The 23,253-nt window shown below is 42.6% G+C and overlaps 1 protein-coding gene across 5 annotated transcripts in view; it reads right to left on the bottom strand.

Annotated features, from left to right (window-relative positions):
- Positions 1–2,236: 2,236 nt before the first annotated feature.
- Positions 2,237–23,253, bottom strand: part of ZMIZ1 (zinc finger MIZ-type containing 1) — a 430,799-nt gene continuing 409,782 nt past the window's right edge. For 4 of the 5 annotated variants that reach the window (XM_032231507.1, XM_032231509.1, XM_032231511.1 and 1 more), the window contains 3 exons: positions 21,191–21,354; positions 9,140–9,388; positions 2,237–3,429 (listed from right to left, as the gene is read on the bottom strand). In XM_032231507.1, the coding sequence (XP_032087398.1) occupies positions 3,322–3,429; positions 9,140–9,388; positions 21,191–21,354 (521 nt within the window). In that variant the 3' untranslated portion in view covers positions 2,237–3,321. Of the gene's footprint in view, positions 3,430–9,139; positions 9,389–20,129; positions 20,170–21,190; positions 21,355–23,253 lie in introns of those variants that run through there. The other variant, XM_032231512.1, reaches the window with a different exon arrangement.

Genomic DNA, 23,253 nt, shown 5'->3' with positions numbered 1-23,253 from the left:
TAAAGTGGGTGACAGTCATAATCCTTGCTGTTTGATGTATGTGTGTATGGCCCCTTAGCAAACGGGGCTTATGGATGATATGGATTTGCAAACTGATATGGGCTAATATATATATATTTATATATATATATAAATTAAATGCTCCCTTAGTTCAAGAACCTTCAGCTGGGGACGAAGGGAAGAAAAAAAGAAAGAAAAAAAGAAAGAAAAAAGAAAGAAAAGGCCATTCCCTTCCCCACTCCCAGGCTATGTATTTTAAAAACAGACGTAAAAAAAGTGTTGGCTATTATAATGAATGACAAGGCTAAAATATTCACAAAAGATATTTACAATATCGATTCTTAAAATAATTGATTTTGCATAATGAACAGCACTTTTTTTCTTTTTTAAAGAGAGAGAGAGAGAGAGAGAGAGAGAGAACTGGAGCAAAAGTAAAATGCAAGAACAGGTCTTTGTAAAATATGTATAAAAAGTCAAAATAACGGTTGGAGAAGTATAAAGGAACTGAAACTGCCATTTCCTGTTTCCTGTTTCCAGAAAGATGCTGCGGGTTAGCGGTGGAACAGATGCTCCAAGAATTTTACAAGCATGATTTCAATGGAGAGAACAAACGCACGATGGATGCAGAGTTTTTCTTTCAACATGCCATTAATTGAGCAAAAGATGATAGAACTTTACACATGGAAACCAACCAGCCAGAGAATCGCTGGCCTAAATCTGGACAGGAAAGGGAGCAATAGTGATTTTTTTTTAAATGGAAGGGAGGGAGGAGTTAGAGAGAGAAGAGGAAGGAAGGAAAAGGAGATTTATTTATTTAGCCTATGACAAGGAGAGAGAGGAGGGGATGTAGGAGATTGAGGAAGGAAGGAAGGAAGGAAGGAAGGAAGGAAGGAAGGAAGGAAGGAAAGCAATATCTACACACAGAAATCAGCTGTTGAAATGTTGGCCTGTGACAGAGCAGAGTTGGCACACATGCACTTTTTTAAACACATAGTTTACTGTACTTGCTTTATAAAAAGAGGACGACAGCATAACAGTGGGCTCAGAAGTGACTGGAAGTGCATGCAAGAAGGAAGCAACTGAGGGAGAACCACAAACGCCAGTGAAGCATTCGGCATGGGAATTGACAGGAAAATTGCACCAGAATGACTTCATTTCTTCTCCATGCCCAATAACCTTGGAAATCCACTTTTTGTTAAAAAATGAAGAAAGAAAGAAAGGAAGGAAGGAAGGAAGGAAGGAAGGAAGGAGGGAAGGAAGGAAAGGAAAGAAAGAAAGAAAAAGAAAGAAAGAAAGAAAGGGAGAGAGAAAAAGAAAGAAAGAAAGAGAGAGAGAGAGAGAAGAAACGGATGAAGGAAGGAAAGAAAGAAAGAAAGAAAGAGGAAGTGGTGCTTTCAGGTGAAATGATAAAACACAAGGTCAAAAGGATTAATCGCAACACAGCCTGGAAAACCCAAGACAAGCATTTAGGGTTATTTGGTGTTTCTCTTCATATAAACGCCTGTTTCAATTTTTCACAGATTTGGCTTGGATGAAGCGGACAGTCAAAACAGTCAAGATTTTAGCTGTGATGTGATGGAAACCTACCACTTTTTAAGAAACTTACCCCGCCTCCACCCTGTAGGGTCAAGGACCGTGATGATGAACCTATGGCACATGTGCCAGAGGTGACATGCAGAACACTCTGTGGGCATGCGTGCCATCGCCAGCTGCTCTTCTGGTTTCTGGTGTGCGCCAGCCAGCTGATCTTCCTGCGTGCCGAAGCTCAGGAAACCCGAAGACCAGCTGGCCGATGCACACATGCATGTAGTCTTTGGATTTCCGGCGCACACATGCATAATGGCCAGCTGGTCTTCAGGTTTTCGGTGCTCCGGCGCACGCGTGCACATGAGTGCGTTCAGGTTTGAGCACTCGGTGCCGAAAAGGTTTGCCATCACTGGTCTAGGACAACTCAGTATGGCCAATTCACTGCGGGACAATTCATCGTTACACGAATATCAAAGAAACGGTGAAATAGAATCGTTAAAGAAAAGATAACATGAAATGCAAATGACCAAAAGTTAAAATCTTTTTTTAAATGATTTGAAATCCTTAAATTGAATGATTGAATTGTCTCGTAACGACTTGTCCTGTGGCGGGTTGGCTGTGTGGTGAGTTGTCCCATTCAGTACCCTGCAGATTAAAAAGGGGTGGAGTTTTGATCACCTGCTTATGGTGGCCATAATGGATTTTTAACTTTTTCCCTCACCTTGCTGGGGGGGGGGGGGTGTTCTTTCCCGTCCCTTCCCCTTTCCTGTTTTCTGTAGGAACGGAGCAATTTTTTTGACTGCCTAAGTAAAGAAAAGAGAGACGTTCTCACGGCTAATATGTTGCAGGGTTTTCTGATTTCCTATGCAAAAAAAAAAGGTTCGTGCCTTTCTCCAATTTTTCTTTCCTTCTCCTTTTTTCCCCTCCTCAGAGACTGGCCGTTCTGTGACCCAAAAGACAATCAACGGAGTGAAAGCGTTTGTCGGGGAAAAAAAAACACAAGACGTCGGACCACAACACGTTGTGTAAAGGGAAAGAGCTGTTCTGCCCACAAGAGTGATTAAATCAAATCAAAGATGCTACAATTGACTAGGAAAAAAAAAAACACCCCATGCTTGCTACAACCTGGAGATTTCACAGGACCACGTGGGTGGATGGGTAGGTGGGGAAGCCCCACTGTCTGATGTCTCCCTCTGACACATGTTGTATATTTGTGACATGACTGATTTCTTTGTGCTTTTTGGTATTTTTGAGTTCCGAGTCTGAACTGTGCCGCCAACGGTTGTCCTTATTTTGTCCGACAGGTAGACCGGAATCTGCATAACTTGGAGAGGACCGAGCGGAACAGACAGGAGGAAGGAAACGCATGGAAGAACATCGGTTGGAAAGACACTCTGAAACTGGTCAAGGATGGACCTGGGGCCCTTTTTCTTTCTTTCCTTGCTGAGAGTGGCTGGGATGTTCCTTGCTAGATATCCCAAAAAGTCATCCACTCTTTCGGTCTGTAGAACCAGAGTGAGGGTTTATTTTTCCCATAGCTGTACAAACGGTCTGGGATGTGGACAGGCAGTCTAAGAGGTCAACCCCAGATTGTCCTCTTGCTTCTCTTCACCGCCGCGGTCCAAACTTGGGACTCGAGCAGGTCCGAGGTGAAGACAGGAAGGAGTGTGTGCTGCTGTACGCTCGAGTGGTGAGCTTGACCTCGTGGGAAAGAGTCACTCGCGATGCCTCGCTGTGAAGCTACGGAGGTGTCCGACGGGAGGGAGGTGGGTTGGGAGTGAAATGAAGAAGGCTTCAGTTGTTCTCAAAGAGAGAGAGAAGGTCATCGTTGCTATTGCTTGGTAAGTCAGGAGGATCCAAGTAGGAAAGTAGCTCATCGGGATTCGTGAGCTCGGGAAGTAGCTACAACAGAAAGAGAAGACAGATGGTGAAGCTCTTGTCAAGAGTGCAGGCATCCATTGGCCACGTTGATTGGAAGATGCAACTTCTAAAGCATTGACAGAGACTCTCAATCCCACTAAATGACAACAGAACGTTGACCTGCCGTGATGCCTTCACTGATGGAAGCCAAACAGAAATTACTCTTTGAGCATCGTTGTCTCTTGCACGCAACCACATAATTTGTCCGTGTGCATAGGTAGCCTTCCATGGAAAATACTAGCTGAGTCTTTTCTCCCCAAATTGCATATTTAAGGAAACTCTTCATCAGAAGGACCTTTCGGTATATTTACTCCCTCATTTTCATAAAACAGATGGCTGAAGTTTCACTAAGTGTTCTACTCATCTGTTCGATACATTTCTTAGGTATGTCCTAGTCTTTAACTAGTATTCATCTACCCATAGGTTACCCAGTCTCATAAATAAATGTGCTTGATAGACCTGCTGACAGTCAAAAATGTTTAGCAGTTCTCCGGAACTTAAAATATATTACCCACTTAATTTTTGTTAGCCTCTGCTAACATTGTCAGAGTGTAAAAACTACCATGTCTGAAGTAAAAACAACAGAGCTAATTATGGATGGGTGGCAGGTGGATAAGCCTATCACATGCACAATGGCCAAATTGATCAATGATGTATAAAAGTAAATATCTCCTCAATGGTAGTTTTTACACTCTGATGATGTTAGCAGAGGCTAACGAAAGCTAACTGGGTAATATATTTTAAGTTCCAGAGATCGCATTGTCTGTCTCTTCTTTTATATAGTTGTTCCTGACTCTAGGGGGCAGTGCTCATCTCCATTTCAAAGCCAAAGAGCCAGCGCTGTCCGAAGACATTTCTGTGGTCATATGGCCAGCATGACTAAATGTCGAAGGTGCACGGAACGCTGTTACCTTCCCACCAAAGGTGGCTCCTATTTTTCTACTTTTCTACTTTTATGTGCTTTTGAACTGCTAGGTTGGCAGAAGCTGGGACAAGTATTGGGAGCTCACTCTGTTACGCGGCACTAGGGATTCGAACTGCCAAACTGCCGATCTTTCTGAACAACAAGCTCAGCGTCTTAGCCACTGAGCCACTGCATCCCCCATAAATATTTATATATAAATATTTCTACTATGGTGTTCTTAAAGCCAACGTCCTTTCCTAGTTGTATTCAGGCATGTTTAAACTCAAATTTTAGTGGGAGAAAGTCTTCAAAAAATTTGATTTTGCAAGGGTTCATCAATTAACAGAATAAATAATAAAGCCGAACACTGCTGTCTAATTCACTAATATTATGTAGCTTGTCTGATCCATTTATTCAGGACATTCCACACTCTGGAGTTAGGGGCAATGAAATGTGAGGCTTCCTGAGTGAAAACACTGTTAAGACCTTTTATTTTGCCAGCATCGGAGATATAAAATCACATCCCACCTTTTCCCCTTCCAAATACCACAGATATTTGTCACAGTTTAGATAGTAATAAATAAATACAATAGCAGAGTTGGAAGGGACCTGTCTTCTAGTCCAACCCCCTGCCTAGTTAGGAAACCCTATAGTTTGAACAATCTTATCTGAACGCACAGATGTGAACTGTAAAAGTTGTGTTCACCTACATGGGGGCTTCCATTCACATTTTTGAATAATTTCTCCCCCTAAAAAGTCTTAATGGGACGCAGTGGCTCAAAAGATGCTGAGCTTGTCGATCACAAAGGTTGGCACTTCGGTGGTTCAAATCCCTAGCCCCGTGTAATGGAGTGAGCTCCCATTACTTGTCTCAGCTTCTGCTAACCTAGCAGTTTGAAACCATGTAAAAATGCAAGTACAAAAATAGGATCCACCTTTAGTGGGAAGGTTACAGTGTTCTGTGTGCCTTTGGCATTTAGTCATGCCGGCGACATGACCATGGAGACATCTTCGGACAGCGCTGGCTCTTCAGCTTTGAATGACGAGCACATATGTGCAAGGGGAACCTTTACCTTTACTTTAAAAAGTCTTGCATGTTAGCTTTTTCCCCCCCAACTCCTCGGCTAACTTTCTTATTATAAGGGGAGGGGGGAAACCATCCATGCTCTTTGCCTACAAATAATTTTGCCTCAGCTCAACACAAGGATGAGTGACTTCCTTGCCAAATTATTATATGACTGCATCTTAGCAAGTACAGACAAATAATAAAGTCACCTTAGAATTAATTCAACTCTTAACAGCTTTATGAACATTCCATGTAGTTTCTTTGAACAGCTACATTGCCTCCCTCCCACCCCCCAATGTCTTTCTCCCAGTTTCCCAGTTTGTAGTTGTGGAATTTCCTAGGGCTCTATCTGAGGCCGGAAAGGGTCTAACTTACGCAACCTTTTTTTTTTTTAGACCAGCCTGAAAGAAAACTGACTGGTCAGATCCAAAGTTAATTAGATGTTGCCATCTAGCCTGACATAGCAAACATTAAATGTAAAGATTCCCCTCGCACATATATGTTAGTTGTTCCCGACTCTAGGGGCGGTGCTTGTCTCCATTTCAAAGCCGAAGAGGCAGCGCTGTCCAAAGATGTCTCCATGGTCATGTGGCCGGCGTGACTCAATGCCAAAGGTGCATGGAATGCTATTACCTTTCCACTAAAGGTGGTTCCTATTTTTCTACTTGCATTTTTACATGCTTTCGAACTTCTAGGTTGGTAGAAGTAACAGGAGCTCACTCCATTACACGAGATTCGAACCACTGAACTACCAACCTTCTGATCAACAAGCTCAGTGTCTTAGCCACTGAGCCACTGTGTCCCTTATAGCAAACATTGCACAACATTAAATATACTAGCTGCAGGAGTATCCCGTCAAAAATGAGAAACATTTCTAAGTCTAAAATATAGATGCTTGACACCAAGGTGGTTAATTAGTTCTACAATGCAACAAGGGTTCTGTAAATGGATTTTGGAGATTCTAGCAGGGGACTGCAGTTTCTTGCATTCCTTTGATCTATCTGGGGGTGATCAGATACGACCACTGAGCATGAAGCTTCAGGAGGGACACACATGGAGTGATGAACGGAGAGGAAATGCCCACCTAACTTGCCAGACCAATCCTTAAGATCAATAAAGAGGTACATTTTTTCCCCACCAAAGTGGTACCTATTTATCTACTTGCATTTGCATACTTTTGAACTGCTAGGTGAGCTGGAACAAGGAACGGGAACTCACCCTATTGCGCAGCATATGGGTCTCAAACCTGGGCTGTCAGCATCTTTAAGCATCTTTAACCGCTGAGCGACCACATCTCCTTAAGATCAATAGGGTTACAGCCGGACCAGCCTTGCGTCCTAGTTCATGTCTCTTTAACGCAGGGGTGAAATCCAGCAGGTTCTGACAGGTTCTGGAGAACCAGTAGCGGAAATTTTGAGTAGTTTGGAGAACCAGCAAATACCACCTCTGGCTGGCCCCAGAGTGGGGTGGGAATGGAGATTTTGCAGTATCCTTCCCCTGCCACGCCTACCAAGCCACACCCAGAGAACCAGTAGTAAAAAAAAATGAATTTCACCACTGCTTTAACATCCAATCCTTCATCCTTTGAACAATCGGTGCATATGCACAGTAGTTTTTTTTTTTTTTTTTAACAATTGTAGCTGCCTTACACTCTTCTTTTGCTATTGGCTGTGTTCGCAAGAATTACGTCAACAAAACGAATGAGGGCTTAACCTTGGTGGCTTCCTGCCACTCTGCCATTCTAGTTCCTTAGTTTGGAATTCAGATAAAAGATTGCCACTTTGGTGAAGCTTTATAAGCTGAATAGATTAACTTCAGGGCTAGCAGGTAGATTGGGAAGCGGTGAAAGCATCCTGAAATAAGACAATGTTAAAACAATTTCCATACTGTTATCAAGAAAGCTACATGGATATGTCCATATAGGCCACAAGAGTTGAGCTACTCTATCTGCGCTAAGGCAGGGGTGAAATTCAGCAGGTTCTGACAGGTTCTGGAGAACTCGTAGCGGAAATTTTGAGTAATTCGGAGAACCGGAAAATACCACCTCTGGCTGACCCCAGAGTGGGATGGGAATGGGGATTTTGCAATATCCATCCCCCAGGAGTGGGGAAGGAATGGGGATTTTGCAGTATCCTTCCCCTGCCACACCCACTAAGTCACGCCCACAGAACCGGTAGTAAAAAATGTTGAATTTCACCACTGCACTAAGGTTTAAAGAAAAAGATCTGTGTTATGGATCTCAAAATGCCTCTGTAGAGGACAGAAGACCATTCTGTACATGGTAGGTGATAAGGAGAAATGGTCCACAAATCAGATCCATCTGCTTCTTTCAATATAAGCCCTTCTAAGGACAGAAGAATGTTATCAGTATCATATTATCCCTAAGGTGCTTTCCCGAAAGGCAACTGGACTTTCTTGATTTTTTTCTCTTGAAAATATCTTGCTTCTCATCCAAGAAGCTTCTTCAGTTTCTTTAAGAAGAAATCCCCAAGAAAGTCCAGTCCAGTTGCCTTTTGGAAAAGCACTTATGGGACAACGTGGATGAATGAGTAACAGTACCAAGATGATAACATCTTGGTAACAGATGTTACCAAGAAGTTATCTTTCAGTTATCTGTTAATCAGAGATTTTATAACAAGTCACAATTTCCATTGGCCTGAGGTCATGTCCCTGAAGTTTATTGCCAGAGAGGAAATGAGGCGCAAGCACAGAATGGATTTGAATTTCATGCATATCAGCTCTACTTCACTTCCCTGTCCAGTTCTTCATTGCCTACATATTTGTAATATTGTTTTAACAATATTTAACAGATATTTTCTGTTGCAGCACAGTAGATGGGACCATAAATTAACCCAAACAGGCTTGGCTTGCCCCAGCTAACTCTTAACTAATATGTGGGCGTAGACTATGTAAGCCAGGGCTCTCCAACCTTGGCAACTTCATGACTTGAGGACTTCAACTCTCAGAATTCTTCAGGCAGCTTAGCAATAGCACTCAGACTTACATACTGCTTCACAGTGCTTTACAGCCCTCTTTAAGTGGTTTACAGAGTTAGCATATTGCCCCCAAGAATCTGGCTCCTCATTTTACCCACCTTGGAAGGATGGAAGGCTGAGTCAACCTTGAACCTGATAAGATTTGAACTGCCAAATTGCAGGCAGCTGGCAGGCAGCAGAAGTAGCCTGCAGTAACGCAAGGGTTCCCCCGCACATGCTTGCTAGTAGTTTCTGGCTCTAGAGGCGGTGCTCATCTCCGTTTCTAAGCCGAAGAGGTCTGAAGACGTCTCCGTGGTCATGTGGCCGGCATGACTAAATGCCGAAGGTGCACAGAATGCTGTTACCTTCCCACCAAAGGTGGTTCCTATTTTTCTACTTGCCTTTTTACATGCTTTTAAACTGCTAGGTTGGCAGAAGCTGGGACAAGTAACGGGAGCTCACTCCATTACATGGTGCTGGGGATTCGAACTGCTAAACTGCCGACCTTCTGATCGAGAAGCTCAGCATCTTACCCACTGAGCCACCACATCCCCTAGCCTGCAGTACGGCACTCTAACCACTGCGCCACAAAGCTGACATAGCATAGTGGCTGAGGAATTCTGGGAATTGAAGTCCACGAATCATCTAAATGATGACCCCTGATGATAACAGTTATCCTTCCTTCCACCTTTTCTGACCTCGGATGCACTGTGAAGGGAAGCAGATGACAGAATGACACAGACTTACATCCAGCGAAGGTTCCGGCATGTCAGATGTCCCCTGCCCACCAGGTTGAGCTTCTAAAGCTGTCGAGGGGTTAAAAGCCAGATCGCTGTGAGGATGGTTGCTAGAAGCGGCCTGGGTCGGCTGCCGGGACGGCTGAGTCGGGGGACCACTGTGATGTAATGGCTGCCCTGACTGGCTGCTGGGATGAGGGACGTGCAAACCTTGAGGCATGGAGCTATGGGATTGATCAGTGTTGCCAGGATGAGGGATCTGCAGGAGGAAAGAAGCCGGAGAGGAGACATGAGGAGATGAGGTGGCAAGCTGGGAAGATGGGGACAGCATGGTGCGGGAGGGCGAGGGAATTGTTTCATAAACCATCATCGCTAAAATCCGTCATCATCCAGGAGAAACCCATTTGGGTGCCTGCCTGGCCTTCAAAACACAATTTTTTAGAAATATACATGGAATAGGAAATGGTGAATCTGAGTCCAGATCCAAGCTCATGCCTTGAAAATTTGCTGTCATTGGGAAAGTTGAAACTTCTTTAGTTTTTTCTAGTCCCAAAGATGCTTTTTTTTTCAAGAGGCAATTGGCCCTTTTTTTGTTTTTCCTTGAAGAAGTTTCACTTCTCATCCAAGAATCTTCCTCAGTTCTCACTGAGTGAGTCAGAACTGAATAAGCCTCTTGGATGAAACGTCTTCAAGGAAAAACAAAGCCCAGTTGCCTTTTGAAAAAAAAAAGTGTCTTTGGGGCAACCATGACTTGGATGACTAAAAAAATTTCCATAAGCATTGACATTTTCTAGTATGTTAACTTCTACTTCCCTCTCTAGTGTGTTGACTTCTTTTAATTTTTCTGGTATGAGTTCTAATAAAGCGAGCACAACGTTTTGTGTTTTTCTTTGGGGCAAAATACTTTCCAGCTAAACAAATATGCATCAGAGAATCAACTATTGACAGTTTAGTTGCACGGTGCAAGGAACAAAATGAAATGAGAAAATTAGAAAATCTCACCTATTTGTTTAAAAAAAACCTCTCCAACTCTTCTTACTGTTCTGCATATAGACATCCACTCATTCTCTCTGTGTGTGTGTGCTTGTGTGTGTGTCTTTGTGTGTGTGTTTGCTTGTTTTTTTATCAAGTTTTTATTTTATTTTATAACATATAAAATTTCCATTTTTAATTAAACAGTGCATTGTCTGGGTACATAGTTTTGGGAAATAATAGTTTTAGGAAATAATAATCAAAACATTTACAACAGTGTTCATTACATTAGTATTGATTATAATAATATTAATCATAATGATGATGATGATGATGATGATGATGTTTACTTAACCATTTTAACATACCTCCCTTATATCATTGATCTTTTCCTTATATTTCCTTGTTTCTAACCCCTGCTTTTATCAGCTAACCATCGATAAAATAAATACCAGGTAAAAAATTATTCAGTTTCTTTCTTTTCCTTAATTGGGTTAGCCTACCCATTCCTGGGCTTGCTTTTTTGTTGATAGACTCTTTTTACACAGATCTTCCTTCATAGAAGACTATAATGATTGAGGAATAGCAGAATTGAAAGGGACCTTGGAGGTCTTCTAGTCCAACTTCCTCTCAAGCAGGAAACCCTATATTATTTCAGACAAATGGTTGTTCTGTCTCTTCTTAAAAGCCTCCAGTGATGCAGCATCCACGACTTCTGAAGGCAAGTTGTTCTACTGGTCAATTGTTCTCACTGTCAGGAAATTCCTCCTTAGTTCTAGGTTGCTTCTCTCCTTGGTTAGCTTCCAACCATTGTTTCTTTGTATAAAAACAATTTTTATTTGTTTTTGAACAAGGACAAACAAACAAACAAAAAACAATCTTCCATTACAAATTGTAGAAAGTGTGTCAGTTGGTTACAGTATTTCTATGCATCTCTTCCATAGCCATCACCTGCTTTTCATATCAAATCACATATTTTAAATTCACCTATATCATGTATATCACAATTATTATACCTCAACCTTAATTTGACTACAATTGTTTTTACGTCCTTTTATATATAATATTCAAAATCTAAAATAGGATTATATGATAACATTCCATTAAATCATCCTAAAATCATCCAATCACAATACATCTTTATAACATATTCTAGATAAAGCTTTTAAACCTCCTTTCATAATCTCCATATATTGTTTATATAAAATTTCATATTATCAAACTAATATATCTATATGTATTGTTATCATTATTAATCATTATTTAACTATATCTATTGTTGCTTCATTTTATACATACTACTAGTAAACTAAATTTAGCTTAATTTTTATTATACTTTTTCATTACATCAACCTGTATCCCTCCAGCAACAGTACGGTCTTATATCTCTTGCCATTTGTAGCATTAATGTTCTAGTTACTTTCTTAATAAATCTTGTATAAACCTCCCTTGGCAACATGCTGTTCCTTTCGTATTTCACAAAAGCTTGAAACCCAACATCTGCTCTTTCCATCAGCTTATTTTTGGTTATCACTAGTGCTTCTATCAAGATTTCTCTCTGTCAATTTTTCTGTCTTTTCTTCTTCTGTGCTTTGAGGTTCCAATCGATCCATCTCCCCTTTCCATATTCCGCTCTTGCCATTGCCAACCACATTCACTTTTTTGTCAGTATCCACAGTTTTCTTATCCCTTTGTTCATTTTTTTCTTCCATCTTTTGAACTCTGTCCTCCACTTTCTTCATTTGGTAAACACCCCCAGTTTCTCCAGCAGATTTTTCTGTTTTGTATTCCATATTCTCCAATCTCTTTTCAATTCTCTCTGTCACAACTAATAGATTTTGAATTTCAAACATAATCATTTGCAATGTTACAGTTTCTTTTTCCTGCTGAGCCATTCTTTCAATTTTGTAGATACTGCCACTATAGGGTTCAAGGCTATTTAATAAACTTTAAACAGATTCATTTATTATCTTTCAAGTCAAAATGTTCTCTTCCCTCCATAGCTAGTAATAGAACTTCCAAAAGGCACCTGTATAAACAACTTGTGCTCTTCCTACTATCGCTGTCAGTAAACAAACTGAAAGAACCTTGAATCTCAAGTGATCAAAGAGAAAGAAGAAAAAACAATGTATCCAGCCTCCAGCCTCTAAGTGGCAGTGTAATTGCTTTTCCTCCTGTTGTTACAACCCTCTTTATAATCCTTCTTATTTTCTTCTTTATATTCCAAGCTTAAGAAAGAAAAATATCCCCTTAAATGGAGATCAAAAACAATCCAATCAATCAAATCAAGCATTATTTTAAAAAGGAGAATTTTAATCCATAGGTATAAGCAAAAGTGAAAAAAGAAGAAGAAAGAATTAATCCATTCAGTTTAAAAAATAGGGAGCCCCTGCAAAAGTTCCATCCATGAAAAAAAAATTAGAAAGTGGATAACACACTAAGTTCAATGCAGATCAATCTTGCTGCCTACAGTCTTCTGTCTTCAATCTTAACTTAACTTTTTTTTTTCTTGGATAGTCTCTTCCTCTAATAATAAAATTTCCTCACCAATTCAACACATTTCTCTTTCCGCTTTCTTCCCAGTCTGGAGCTCTCCCAACTTCATTAGCTGCGTTTCTGTCACCGGAAAAAAAAGGCTATTCCTGGATCTTTCAGGGACTTTGCAGTGTCCCTCAGGTCAGCAGGAGGTGCCCTTCTCAATCATCATCTCTGCGGGACAGTTTAGGTCCAAGTGGATCATCCAGCGGCAGAAATTCGACTGCAATCTCGGGGCACCAAGATCGTATGTCGTGCCGTTGCGACATCAGCTATCTTCTTCCCAACCATTGTTTCTTGTCCTGCCTTCAGGTTTTTGGAGAATAGTGTGACCTCCTCTTCTTTGTGGCAGTCCCTCAAATATTGGAAGACAGCTATCGCATCTTTCTTTCTTTTCATTAAACTAGACATACCCAGTTCCTGCAACTGTTCTTCATATGTTTTAGCCTCCAGTCTCCTAATCATCTTTGTTGCTCTTCTCTCCGCTCTCAACATTTTTTTTATATTGGGGTGACCAAAACTGGGGGCTTTATGTGTATGAAACCTATATGTATGAATTTAAAAAGAGGTGTCATTTAAATTCACCTGTATATATAGTTGCAAACCCCATACACAAACGTAAGGACACAAAAGGAAGTGCACAAACTGTCAGACCTTCAGCCATCTTTTCTTTTGGATCTTTGGTCTGCCACACTTTCTATTATTCTACTATGCATTTTCCATTGTGAAAAAATGAGAGGGGGGATTGTACGGATCTAGATGCGATGTAGACATAACAAAATTCTTTCTAAAAAGTCAAGGTCATCCTTTGTCTTTGCACCTCTGCACCTGACCGGAACTGGATGGGTGGACCTGCCTGCATGGCAGTGGGAGATTGGACCATGTAATGGACTTGTGGAGGTGGGGGCAAGATCTTGAACTTTCAACTAGGTGGGGAAAGGCGGGAAGCTTTCAGATTCAAGTTTTCCCAGATGTATCAAGATGGTTCTCTTAATAAATTGGAACTTTGAGCAATACCTTGCCTTGGACTCTGATTTACTTTTGGATGCTATTTGGAACCCTGACAAAAACTTCCTAGAACACAGACTTCTGCTATATCATACAGAATTATTTTCGTATATGTAGTCACAGCACACCCTATTTCAACCAGCTCAATTTTCTTCAGCTTTAGACATCTAGAAGGAAATAATTTGTGCTCTCACTTATACTGATGTTCTATTCTTCGAAGAACAATGTAGTTTGTCATTCCTTTTACAGTCATGGTACTCAGTAGCTGCTATTCAAATGTCACCATTTAGAGGTAGGTTCCATTCAAATTAAGAACACATCCCTAATACTTAAAGCATCCTGCTTCCCATCATAATATAAAGCAAACCATCATGCTTGCAGTGTCGACACAACCTGATTCAGGGGATTCCAGCAAATATGTGGGCCTTCTCCCACTGCTACGTTGGTGGTTTATCCTTCCATTCTCCTGGCCCAGTTGGCAGAAATCACTAGTGTGAAATTGGGTATCTGCAACACCGATATCTTTTCTGCATTTCTTAGCAGTGCCACACCTGATTTCGGTCAAAGGTAATGTCTAACCCAAGGGTCAGCAACTGGCAGCTCTGGAGCCGCATGTGGCTTTTTCTTCCCTCTGCTATGGCTCCCTGTCGCCGATCAGTAAAAGGAAGCCACACTAGGAGGAGACTCTATGGTGGGGGAACCGGATTTCCAGCTGGTAAAAGGAAAAAGGACGCTGTGCTAGGAGGAGACTCTTTGGTGAGGAAACTGGACTTCTGGTCGACAGAGGAAAAAGGACACCATGCTAGGAGGGGACTCTATGGTGGGGGAACTGGGCTTCCGGTCAACTCTAGAATTGAACTGGGGGCTTCCAGTTAGGACCTTTGTGGCTCTTTGAGTGTTTAAGGTTGCCGACCCCTGGACTAACCAAACCCAACTGATTTATTCTCTTGAGGTTGCCCTTGGATGGGTTAGGAGAACAGAGAACATACCACTTGTGATGGTAGTCGAGATGAAAGGGCAAGATGAAGACAACACCCTGAAGAGATGTTGGTGAAGAGATGTTATTGGGACATGTTTGTGCCATGGTGAGATGCAAGTCAGGAAACTTAGAAGCCAGGAAGCTCTATATATGTTACTTGCCCAGGGGGGCGAGCACTAAGGTGGAACATCTGTCTTCTACAAATGACAATTTGGGGCAGGGAGGTGGACTACCTGCCCCAAATGGTCAAGGCCATATGCTAACGTTTGCATCTGGTCCTTCAGATAACACACAGATACAGCAGGACATCTCCCTCTTTTTGAGATGGGGCAGGAACATAATGAGCCAAGCCAGAGTTTGCAGAATTGGCATTTTATATTTGTAAAGAAATCAGAGTAACTTTGCACATTTTCTGTTTCGAGAAGCAGGGACAGAGAAGTGGTGGGAGAGAGGAGATTCTTGCTGTGTTCTGTTATTTTCTTTCCTATCTGGTTTGCAGAATAGGGGAAATGAATTTTTTCTCCTCTATTACAGGAAGGAAGGAAAGAAAGGAAAGGAGGAGGAAGGCAAGGAGGGAGGGAGGAAAGATGAAGAGGGAGGGAGGGAGAAGGAAGGGAGGGAAGGAAAAGGAGGGAGGAAAGAAAACCAGAAGGAAGGAGAGAGAGAGAGGGAGGAAGGGAAGAAAGGAGGAAAGGGAGGGAGGGAAGGAAATGAGGAGGAAGGAAGGAGAGGGAGGATGGGAAGAAGGGAAGGGTGGAAGGAAGGAAAGGAGGGAGTAAGGAAGGAGAGGGAGAGAGAAAGGAAGGAAGGAAAAAAGGAAGGAGAGGGAGAGAGGAAGAAAAAAGGAAGGAAAGGGAGGGAGGAAGGAGAGTGAGTGATGAGGGAGGAAGGAAGAAAGAAGGAGAGGGAGGGAAGGAAGGAGAGGGAGGGTGGGGAAGGGAAGGGATGGAGGAGGGAAAAGGAGGAAGGAAGGAAGGAAAAAAGGAAGGAAAGGGAGGGAGGGAGGAGAGGGAGGGAGGGAAAAGGGAAAGAGGGAGAACAAAGGAAGGAAAGAAAGGAAAGAAGGAAGGAAGAAAGGAAAGGGAGGTTTGGAAGGGAGAGAGGAAGGAAAAGGAGGGAGGGAGGAGAGGGAAGAGAAGGAAAGGAGGGAGAAAGGAAGGAGGGAGGGAAGGAATGAAAGGGAAGAAGGGAGGAACGGAGGGCAGGGAGGGAGGAGAGGAGGGAGGGAAAAGGGAAGGGGGGAGAAGGAAGGAAGGAAAGGAAGGAAAGAAGGGAGGAAGGAAGGGAGGAAGGGAAGGGGGGGATAAAAGAAGGAAAGGAAGGAGGTAGGGAAGCAATGAAAGGGAGGAAGGGAGGAATGGAGGAGAGGGAGGAAAGAAAGGGAGGGAGGAAGGAAAGGGAGGGAGGAAGGAAAGGAAATGAGAAGGAGGAAGGAAGGAAGGAAGGAAAAGGAGGAGGGAGGAAAGAGAGGGAGGAAGGAGGTGATTTGCCCCTATTTCTTAGTACCTGGTTAATCCCAGTCCTTGTAAAAGTGTGGGAAATGAAGCTGAATATCGGCTCAATTTCATATATTTTTTTTGCAGACAGTGCTATTTTCCAGCCTGAGAATCAATTGCATTAAAGCCAGCACTGCAGACTGCTTCATCTTACCGTAGCCAAGAGACATTCAAAATGATTTATGAAAAGGCTAAAGTAATGACTTCTGGGAGAGACCTCATGTGGGGAAGTGGATCTTAAATAATCACAATCCAGGGCAGCTTCCCTCTTTTAAAGGGGTTAAGTGTATTTTCCTTTCGGAAAAAGGATTTACCTCCTTCTGGATTTCTGAATGTGTGCCTATCATGGCAGCTGAGAGGTTAGCTTGCAATGTTCTATAAAGGGAATCTGAAAATAAGCAACCCTAAAATGGGATTTTGGTGTGTGTGTGTGTGTCTTTTTCATTTATTTCGGAAACAAAATAAGTCCATGTGCAAAATGCATTAGTATTAAAAATTAATTGTGCCCTTAGATTTGAAAACTGGTTGCTCTTGTCGACAGGAACTGCACCAACGAGGGACATGCACAGGTAACCAGTTTGAGGTAGAATGTTCTGGAAAACTTTGGCCAAAGGTACTCTTTCAAAAGTCAACTGGACTTTCTTGGGTATTCCCCCCCCCCCCCCGGAAAATGTTTCACTTTGGACAATTCTGCTGTTTCCAGAAGAAATTCTCCAAACCCAAAGGAGATTGAAGATATCTGAGGCATGGTTTGGCATTCTAGTTATATAGACGAGGGGTCAGCAACCTTAAACACTGACAGAGCCAAAATGGAAGCCCCCCGTTCAATTCTGGAGCCGACCGGAAATCCAGTTCCCCCATCATAGAGTCTCCTCCTAGCACAGCATCCTCTTTCCTCTACCTGTCCTAACCGAAAAGCCTATCAATTATGGTGCTGATCGGCAACAGAGAGCCACAGCAGAGGGACGAAAAAGTCACATGCAGCTCTGGAGCTGCATGTGGCTCTTTCATATCTCTGCTGCAGCTTCCTGTAGCCAGTCGGTACCAGAATTGATAGGGCTTTCAGTTGCTGATCCCCGGCATAAACTTATTTCAAGGGTGACACCATGAAATACTCCTGGAATGCCATGGTCTAGAAAAGAGTTAGCATGGCATGGAGGAGGAAGGGAAGGGAACCAGAAGCTCTCAAGATACGTCTTTGGGTGAGGGAGGTTGTTCAGGGATGGGCTGCTATGGGTTTGGCCATGTTTGGGAGAACCCATAGATAACATTATGGCCAGTTCGGAGGACCTCCATATCCCACCCCTGGCTGGCCCCGCCCACCCCTCCCCTCTCAGGACTCTCCACGCGGCCCATTTTGGATACAAGATAAATGCAGGGCCTGGGTGGAGGCTCGGGAAGGGGGAAAAACAGACCTCCCGGAAGTTCTGGGAGGGCCTCCGGAGTCCAGGGGAGGCAGTTTTCGCCCTCCCAGAGGCTCGGAGAAAGCCTCTGGAGCCCAGGGCAAGTGAAAACACCTCCCCCCCATCATGGTGCAGGAGGCTGACTAGCAGACACCCACCATGGCCCACCCACCCAGCAACCAGGCAAAGAACCCATTGCTGAAATTTTTGAAGCCTACCCTTGGATACGTCTTTGGACGAAGGAAGTTGTTGTGTCTCGTGTGTGTGGTCAGAACGTAAGTGAGTTGAGTTCAGCTAAAGTGTGTGCTCGTTTTGTTTAACGAAATGCACAACTCGACTCTCATTATTCCTTAAAGTGAACTGATTTAAGTAAAGGGAGAAGTAGAATTCCGTTTCACAGCAGCACCTCCCACTTCAGAGGACTTCACTTAAGACATCAGTGGGACCAATGTACGCAACTACAGATTGTTTAGGGACCATTCAAAGTTACAATGGCACTGGGAAAAAAAGGTGTCTTTTGATTGTTTTTCACACTTATGGCCATTGGAGTATCCCCATTGTCGCCTGATCAAAATTCAGACGCTTGGCAAATGTCTCCTCTTGATGATGGTTGCAGTGTCCTGGAGCCTTTTGTCTGAAATGGGGGTCTTGGAGGTCTTCTAGACCAACCCTCTGCTTAAGCAGGAAACCCTAGACCAGGGGTGTCACGGCAGTGTCAAGTGATGTATTGGGACTTTTCCCCCCTTCGGTAAACCGGACGGGGGCAGAGCCAGTATGTGATGCATCCATCCCATAGGCCGGAGTTTGACACTCCTGCCCTAGGCCATCTCAAGACAAATGGCTGTTCTGTCTCTTCTTCAAAACCTCCAGTGATGGAGCACCCACAGCTTCTGGTGGCAAGTCGTTCCACTGGTTAATAGTTGTAACTGCAATGGTCATAAGTGCAAAGATCGGTTGTAACTCCCCTTTTTCAGGGCCATTTAAACTTCTAAAAGTTACTAATGGTTGTAAGCCGGGAACTATGTGAATATGTTGGAGGTATGGCAAGGCAAATAGATTTTTTTTTTCCCATTGGGGAAATCAAATCCTTCTTTTCATACAGCGAGATACTTTGCAATGATCATAACCCCAAAATATCCCAGAGGATTTTTGTTGTGCCTCTCTGGCACTTGGAAAAATAAAAAAGAAAGTTAAAAATGTTCCAAGCCAAAATAGGAAATGTGGAATCTGTTGTCCATGTATTGTTTTGTTAATGGCTGGGAAGACACATACATTTTCTTGGTTATCACTCCTAAAGGAGTGACGAGGAAGATCAACAATTATTATGTATTCTATTTAGAAGTGAATGACATCGTAACATTAAATGCATTGTAGTAAATAGTATAGATAAAGGTTCTCCCGCACAGGTGTGCTAGTTGTTCCTGACTCTAGGTGGTGATACTCATCTCTGTTTCAATTCCAAAGAGCCAGCGCTGTCTGAAGACGTCGCCGTGGTCATGTGGCCGGCATGACTAAACGCCGAAGGTGCACGGAACGCTGTTACCTTCCCACCAAAGGTGGTTCCTATTTTCTACTTGCCTTTTTACATGCTTTCTAACCGCTAGGTTGGCAGAAGCTGGGACAAGTAACGGGAGCTCACTCCGTTACGGAGAGCTAGGGATTCGAACTGCCAAACTGTCGACCTTCTGAACAACAAGCTCAGCTTCTTAGCCACTGAGCCAAAGGCAGTTTTATTTAGCAGAGGAACAGATGAGGATTGTAGACAGTACAGCGACTGCAGTCGCTGCAACCACTGAATCATGTCCTTGTATCAATTTTTATCTTCTTATGTGGCTTCAGCAGCCAAGTTAAATATCCCCTAATATAATAAAAGCTTGATTGAATGGACCTTTATTGCACATAATTTGGATGCGACAGGCAAATTTGAGCAATTGGGAAGATCACCAAGAAGACACTAAGACAACTTGACTGGGGTCATATGGAGTCATAGCAATAGCACTTAGACTTATATACCGCTTTACAGTGCTTTACAGCCCTCTCTAAGCAGTTTACAGAGTCAGCCTTTTTCTTTCTTTATGACTTAGTGCTTACACAGCATTGAAAGGAACAATATATGGGCTAAATAGTGCCCCCTCCCCTGACCTTAAAAGAGCCAGTGGGGGTGTCTACATACACTATATTGCCAAAAGTATTCGCTCAACCATCCAAATAATCAGAATCAGGTGTTCCAATCACTTCCATGGCCACAGGTGTATAAAATCAAGTACCTAGGCATGCAGACTGTTTTTACAAACATTTGTGAAAGAATGGGTCGCTCTCAGGAGCTCATTGAATTCCAGTGTGGAACTGTGATAGGATGCCACCTGTGCAACAAATCCAGTCGTGAAATTTCCTCGCTCCTAAATATTCCACAGTCAACTGTCAGCTGTATTATAAGAATGTGGAAGTGTTTGGGAACGACAGCAACTCAGCCACGAAGAGGTAGGCCACGTAAACTCGTCCAACATCAGTGTGTGACCTCACAAATGCGCTTCTGGAAGAATGGTCAAAAATTCCCATAAACACACTCCTGAACCTTGTGGACAGCCTTCCCCGAAGAGTTGAAGCTGTTATAGCTGCAAAGGGTGGACCGACGTCATATTGAACCCTATGGATTAGGAATGGGATGTCACTTACAGTAAGTTCATATGCGAGTAAAGGCAGGTGAGCGAATACTTTCGGCAATATAGTGTATGAATGAACTCAACAAACAATATGGCCAAATGGCCTTTCGTTATATAAGATAGATAGCTAGATAGATAGATCTCTCTGCCCCCTCTCCCTATCTCTCTCTCTCTCTCTCTCCCCCTATCTCTCTTTCTCTTCCTCTCTATTTTTCTTTCTCCCCCACCTTATCTCTCTCCCCCTCTTTCTCTCTCTCTCTTCCTCTTCCTCCCCCCTCTCTTTCTCTTCTCTCTCTCCCTCCCTCCTCCTCCCTCTTCCTCTCTCTTGAATCTCACTGGGCTCAAGGTTGACTCAGTCTTCCACCCTTCCAAGGTAGGTAAAATGAGGATCCAGATTGTTGAGGCAATACGCTGACTCTGTAAACCGCTTAGAGAGGGCTGTAAAAGCACTGTAAAGCAGTATATACATACGTACAGTAAGTCTAAGTGCTATTGCTATATAGATATATGTTGATGTAAACTGCACAGAGTCACGAAGGCAAGATGGGTGGAGCTGGTCATCTAATCTCTGTCCCAAAGATGCTTTTTCCAAAAAGGCAATGGTACTTTCTTGGTCTTTTTCCTTGAAAACATTTCACTTCTCATCCAAGAAGCTTCTTCAATTCAGCTTCTTGGATGAGAAGCGAAATGTTTTCAAGGAAAAAGAAACCAAGAAAGTCCCGTTGCCTTTTAGAAAAAGCACCTTTGGGACAACCATGACCTGGATGACTGTGAACCTCTATACACCTCTGATCTTTGCTTGATTTCCCCAGGCATTGCCTTGCAAAGGTGGAGCTATACCTCTTTTGCGAACTCACTTTCTTTTCTTTTCCTTTCTCTGCTGCCCCCGTTTCTTTTTTTTTAAAAAAAGGTTTCCTTTTATTTTGCTTGCTGCACATCCCCAATTATGCACGCTGCCTGTGGACAGAAGGTCATATGAGCAAGGTAAAGAAGTAAGATCCTTACAGGTTCCTGCATAGGATGACTTAAGGGCTTATCAAGCGCTGCCATGTTGCTGGTCATATCCGGTGGGTGTGACAACTGGGGAGCATGCATGAAGTCGTTCATAGATGTCCCACCGGGATTCCCATGGGGGAAATCGAAATTGCTGTGGCCTTGGTAACTGTTACCTAAATAGTAAAGAAAAGTTTAGTCAGAATAATAAAATTGGAATCAAAATCAAACCAACGAGCCCAAGTCCCATTTCTGAATGAACCAGGCACTAACCAGCTCCACATTCACACTTCATGTTGTTATCTATTAAGAGTTTCCACGTGAGCATATGGTCCCAATGAGACCATCGTCTTCTATAAAAGTTGTAATAATTAAGAGACTTCTATCCTACTGCAAAAGGGAGGGAGGGAGGGAGGGAGGGAGGGAGGAAGGAAGGAAGGAAGGAAGGGAAAGAAGATAGATTTCTGATGGCCCATAAGAATAGTCAATGGGGAAGCCAGCAGGAAGTCAGAAGTTGTTTTCTTGCCATGTGATAATTCTGTTTCTCTGTTGAAATAATGAAAGATCTCTGAAACAATGACCCAGTGAAGCATAGATTGCCTACGATTCTAGGAAGGTTGCAATAATAAGACATTTCCATCCCACTGTTCCCATTCCTGGGTGCGTACTGCATGTATTCAGAATTGGCCTTATTATTTCATTTACTAGGTACCAATCCCATTAATTCATCTTAATGACACAATATGAGGTAACAACAACAACAACCACCTGGTGATGTGCAGATTGAAAATAAGCAGCAAGAAAAAATCACAAAGTAACGGGACTTGTGGGATTTCAGAATTCAGACTGTCAGGCACTTGGCCTACAACACGCCTGACAAAGCAATAGTTGAAAAGAAAAAAAGTATGATTCATTGACATTGCAATACCTGGAGATGCACGAATTGAAGATAAACAGCAAGAAAAAATCACAAAGTACCGGGACTTGCAAATTGAAATTGAGCGACTGTGGAAAAAGAAATCATGTGTTGTCCCGATTGTAACTAGAGCCCTTGGAGCAATACCTAAAGGGCTACCTCGCTATTTGGAAATTCTAAATTTATCAGACTTGAACATTCTGATTCTACAAAAAACCACCCTACTTGGAACAGCTTATATCCTCCGACGTTACCTTAACTGTTCCTAGGTCCTTGGTTAGGACTCGAGCTGTTGAGCTACCAACCAGCCCCAAAGGCTGTGAAACTCACCAAAGTTTAACTACTACTACTACTACTACTACTACTACTAATAATAATAATAATAATAATAATAATAATAATATAACAGACTGATTATAAATTGCGGCACAATTCAGTAGCGCAAATGATCCATTGGAATTTGTGCAAAAATTTTAATATTAAAACAGCAACAAACTGGTGGGAACATCAGCCTGAAAAAGTCACTGAAAATCAGATGGTCAAGATCTTGTGGGATTTCCGTATACAAACAGACAAAATACTGGCGCATAATACACCAGACATCACACTGGTTGAGAAAAACAAGGTTACAATCATAGATATTGCAATACCAGGTGATAGCAGGGTCGCCGAGAAGGAACATGAAAAAATCGCAAAATACCAGGACTTAAAAATTGAAATTCAACAACTATGGCACAAACCAGCAGTGGTAATTCCAGTGGTAATTGGCACACTGGGTGCTATTCCAAAAGCACTGGAATTACATTTAAAACAGTTAAAAATTGACAAAATCACCATCAGTCAAATGCAAAAAGCCGCACTGCTTGGATCTGCACGCATATTACGAAAATACGTTACGACGTCCTAGGCCCCTGGGTGGGGCCCGACTAGTAACCAATGCCAAATCCGGCGAAACAACTGGCCGCTGTGATACAATTGTATAATAATAATAATAATCCCAACATAAAAATGTAAGATTTCCTTTCGGTATCGCTTTCTTCAAAAACAACAACAATAAAAAGATGAGATACTAAACCATAGTTAGTCTGTGTTCTACTGCAAGGAATGGATTGAAGTAAGGGTCACTGGTTATGAAGAACATGTGCTCACACATAGGTGA

Source organism: Thamnophis elegans, chromosome 15 (assembly GCF_009769535.1).
Source record: "Thamnophis elegans isolate rThaEle1 chromosome 15, rThaEle1.pri, whole genome shotgun sequence".
NCBI classification, from domain to species: Eukaryota; Metazoa; Chordata; class Lepidosauria; order Squamata; family Colubridae; genus Thamnophis; species Thamnophis elegans.
Note: the sequence above shows the minus strand (reverse complement) of the source record. Positions and strands in the feature narration are given on the sequence as shown.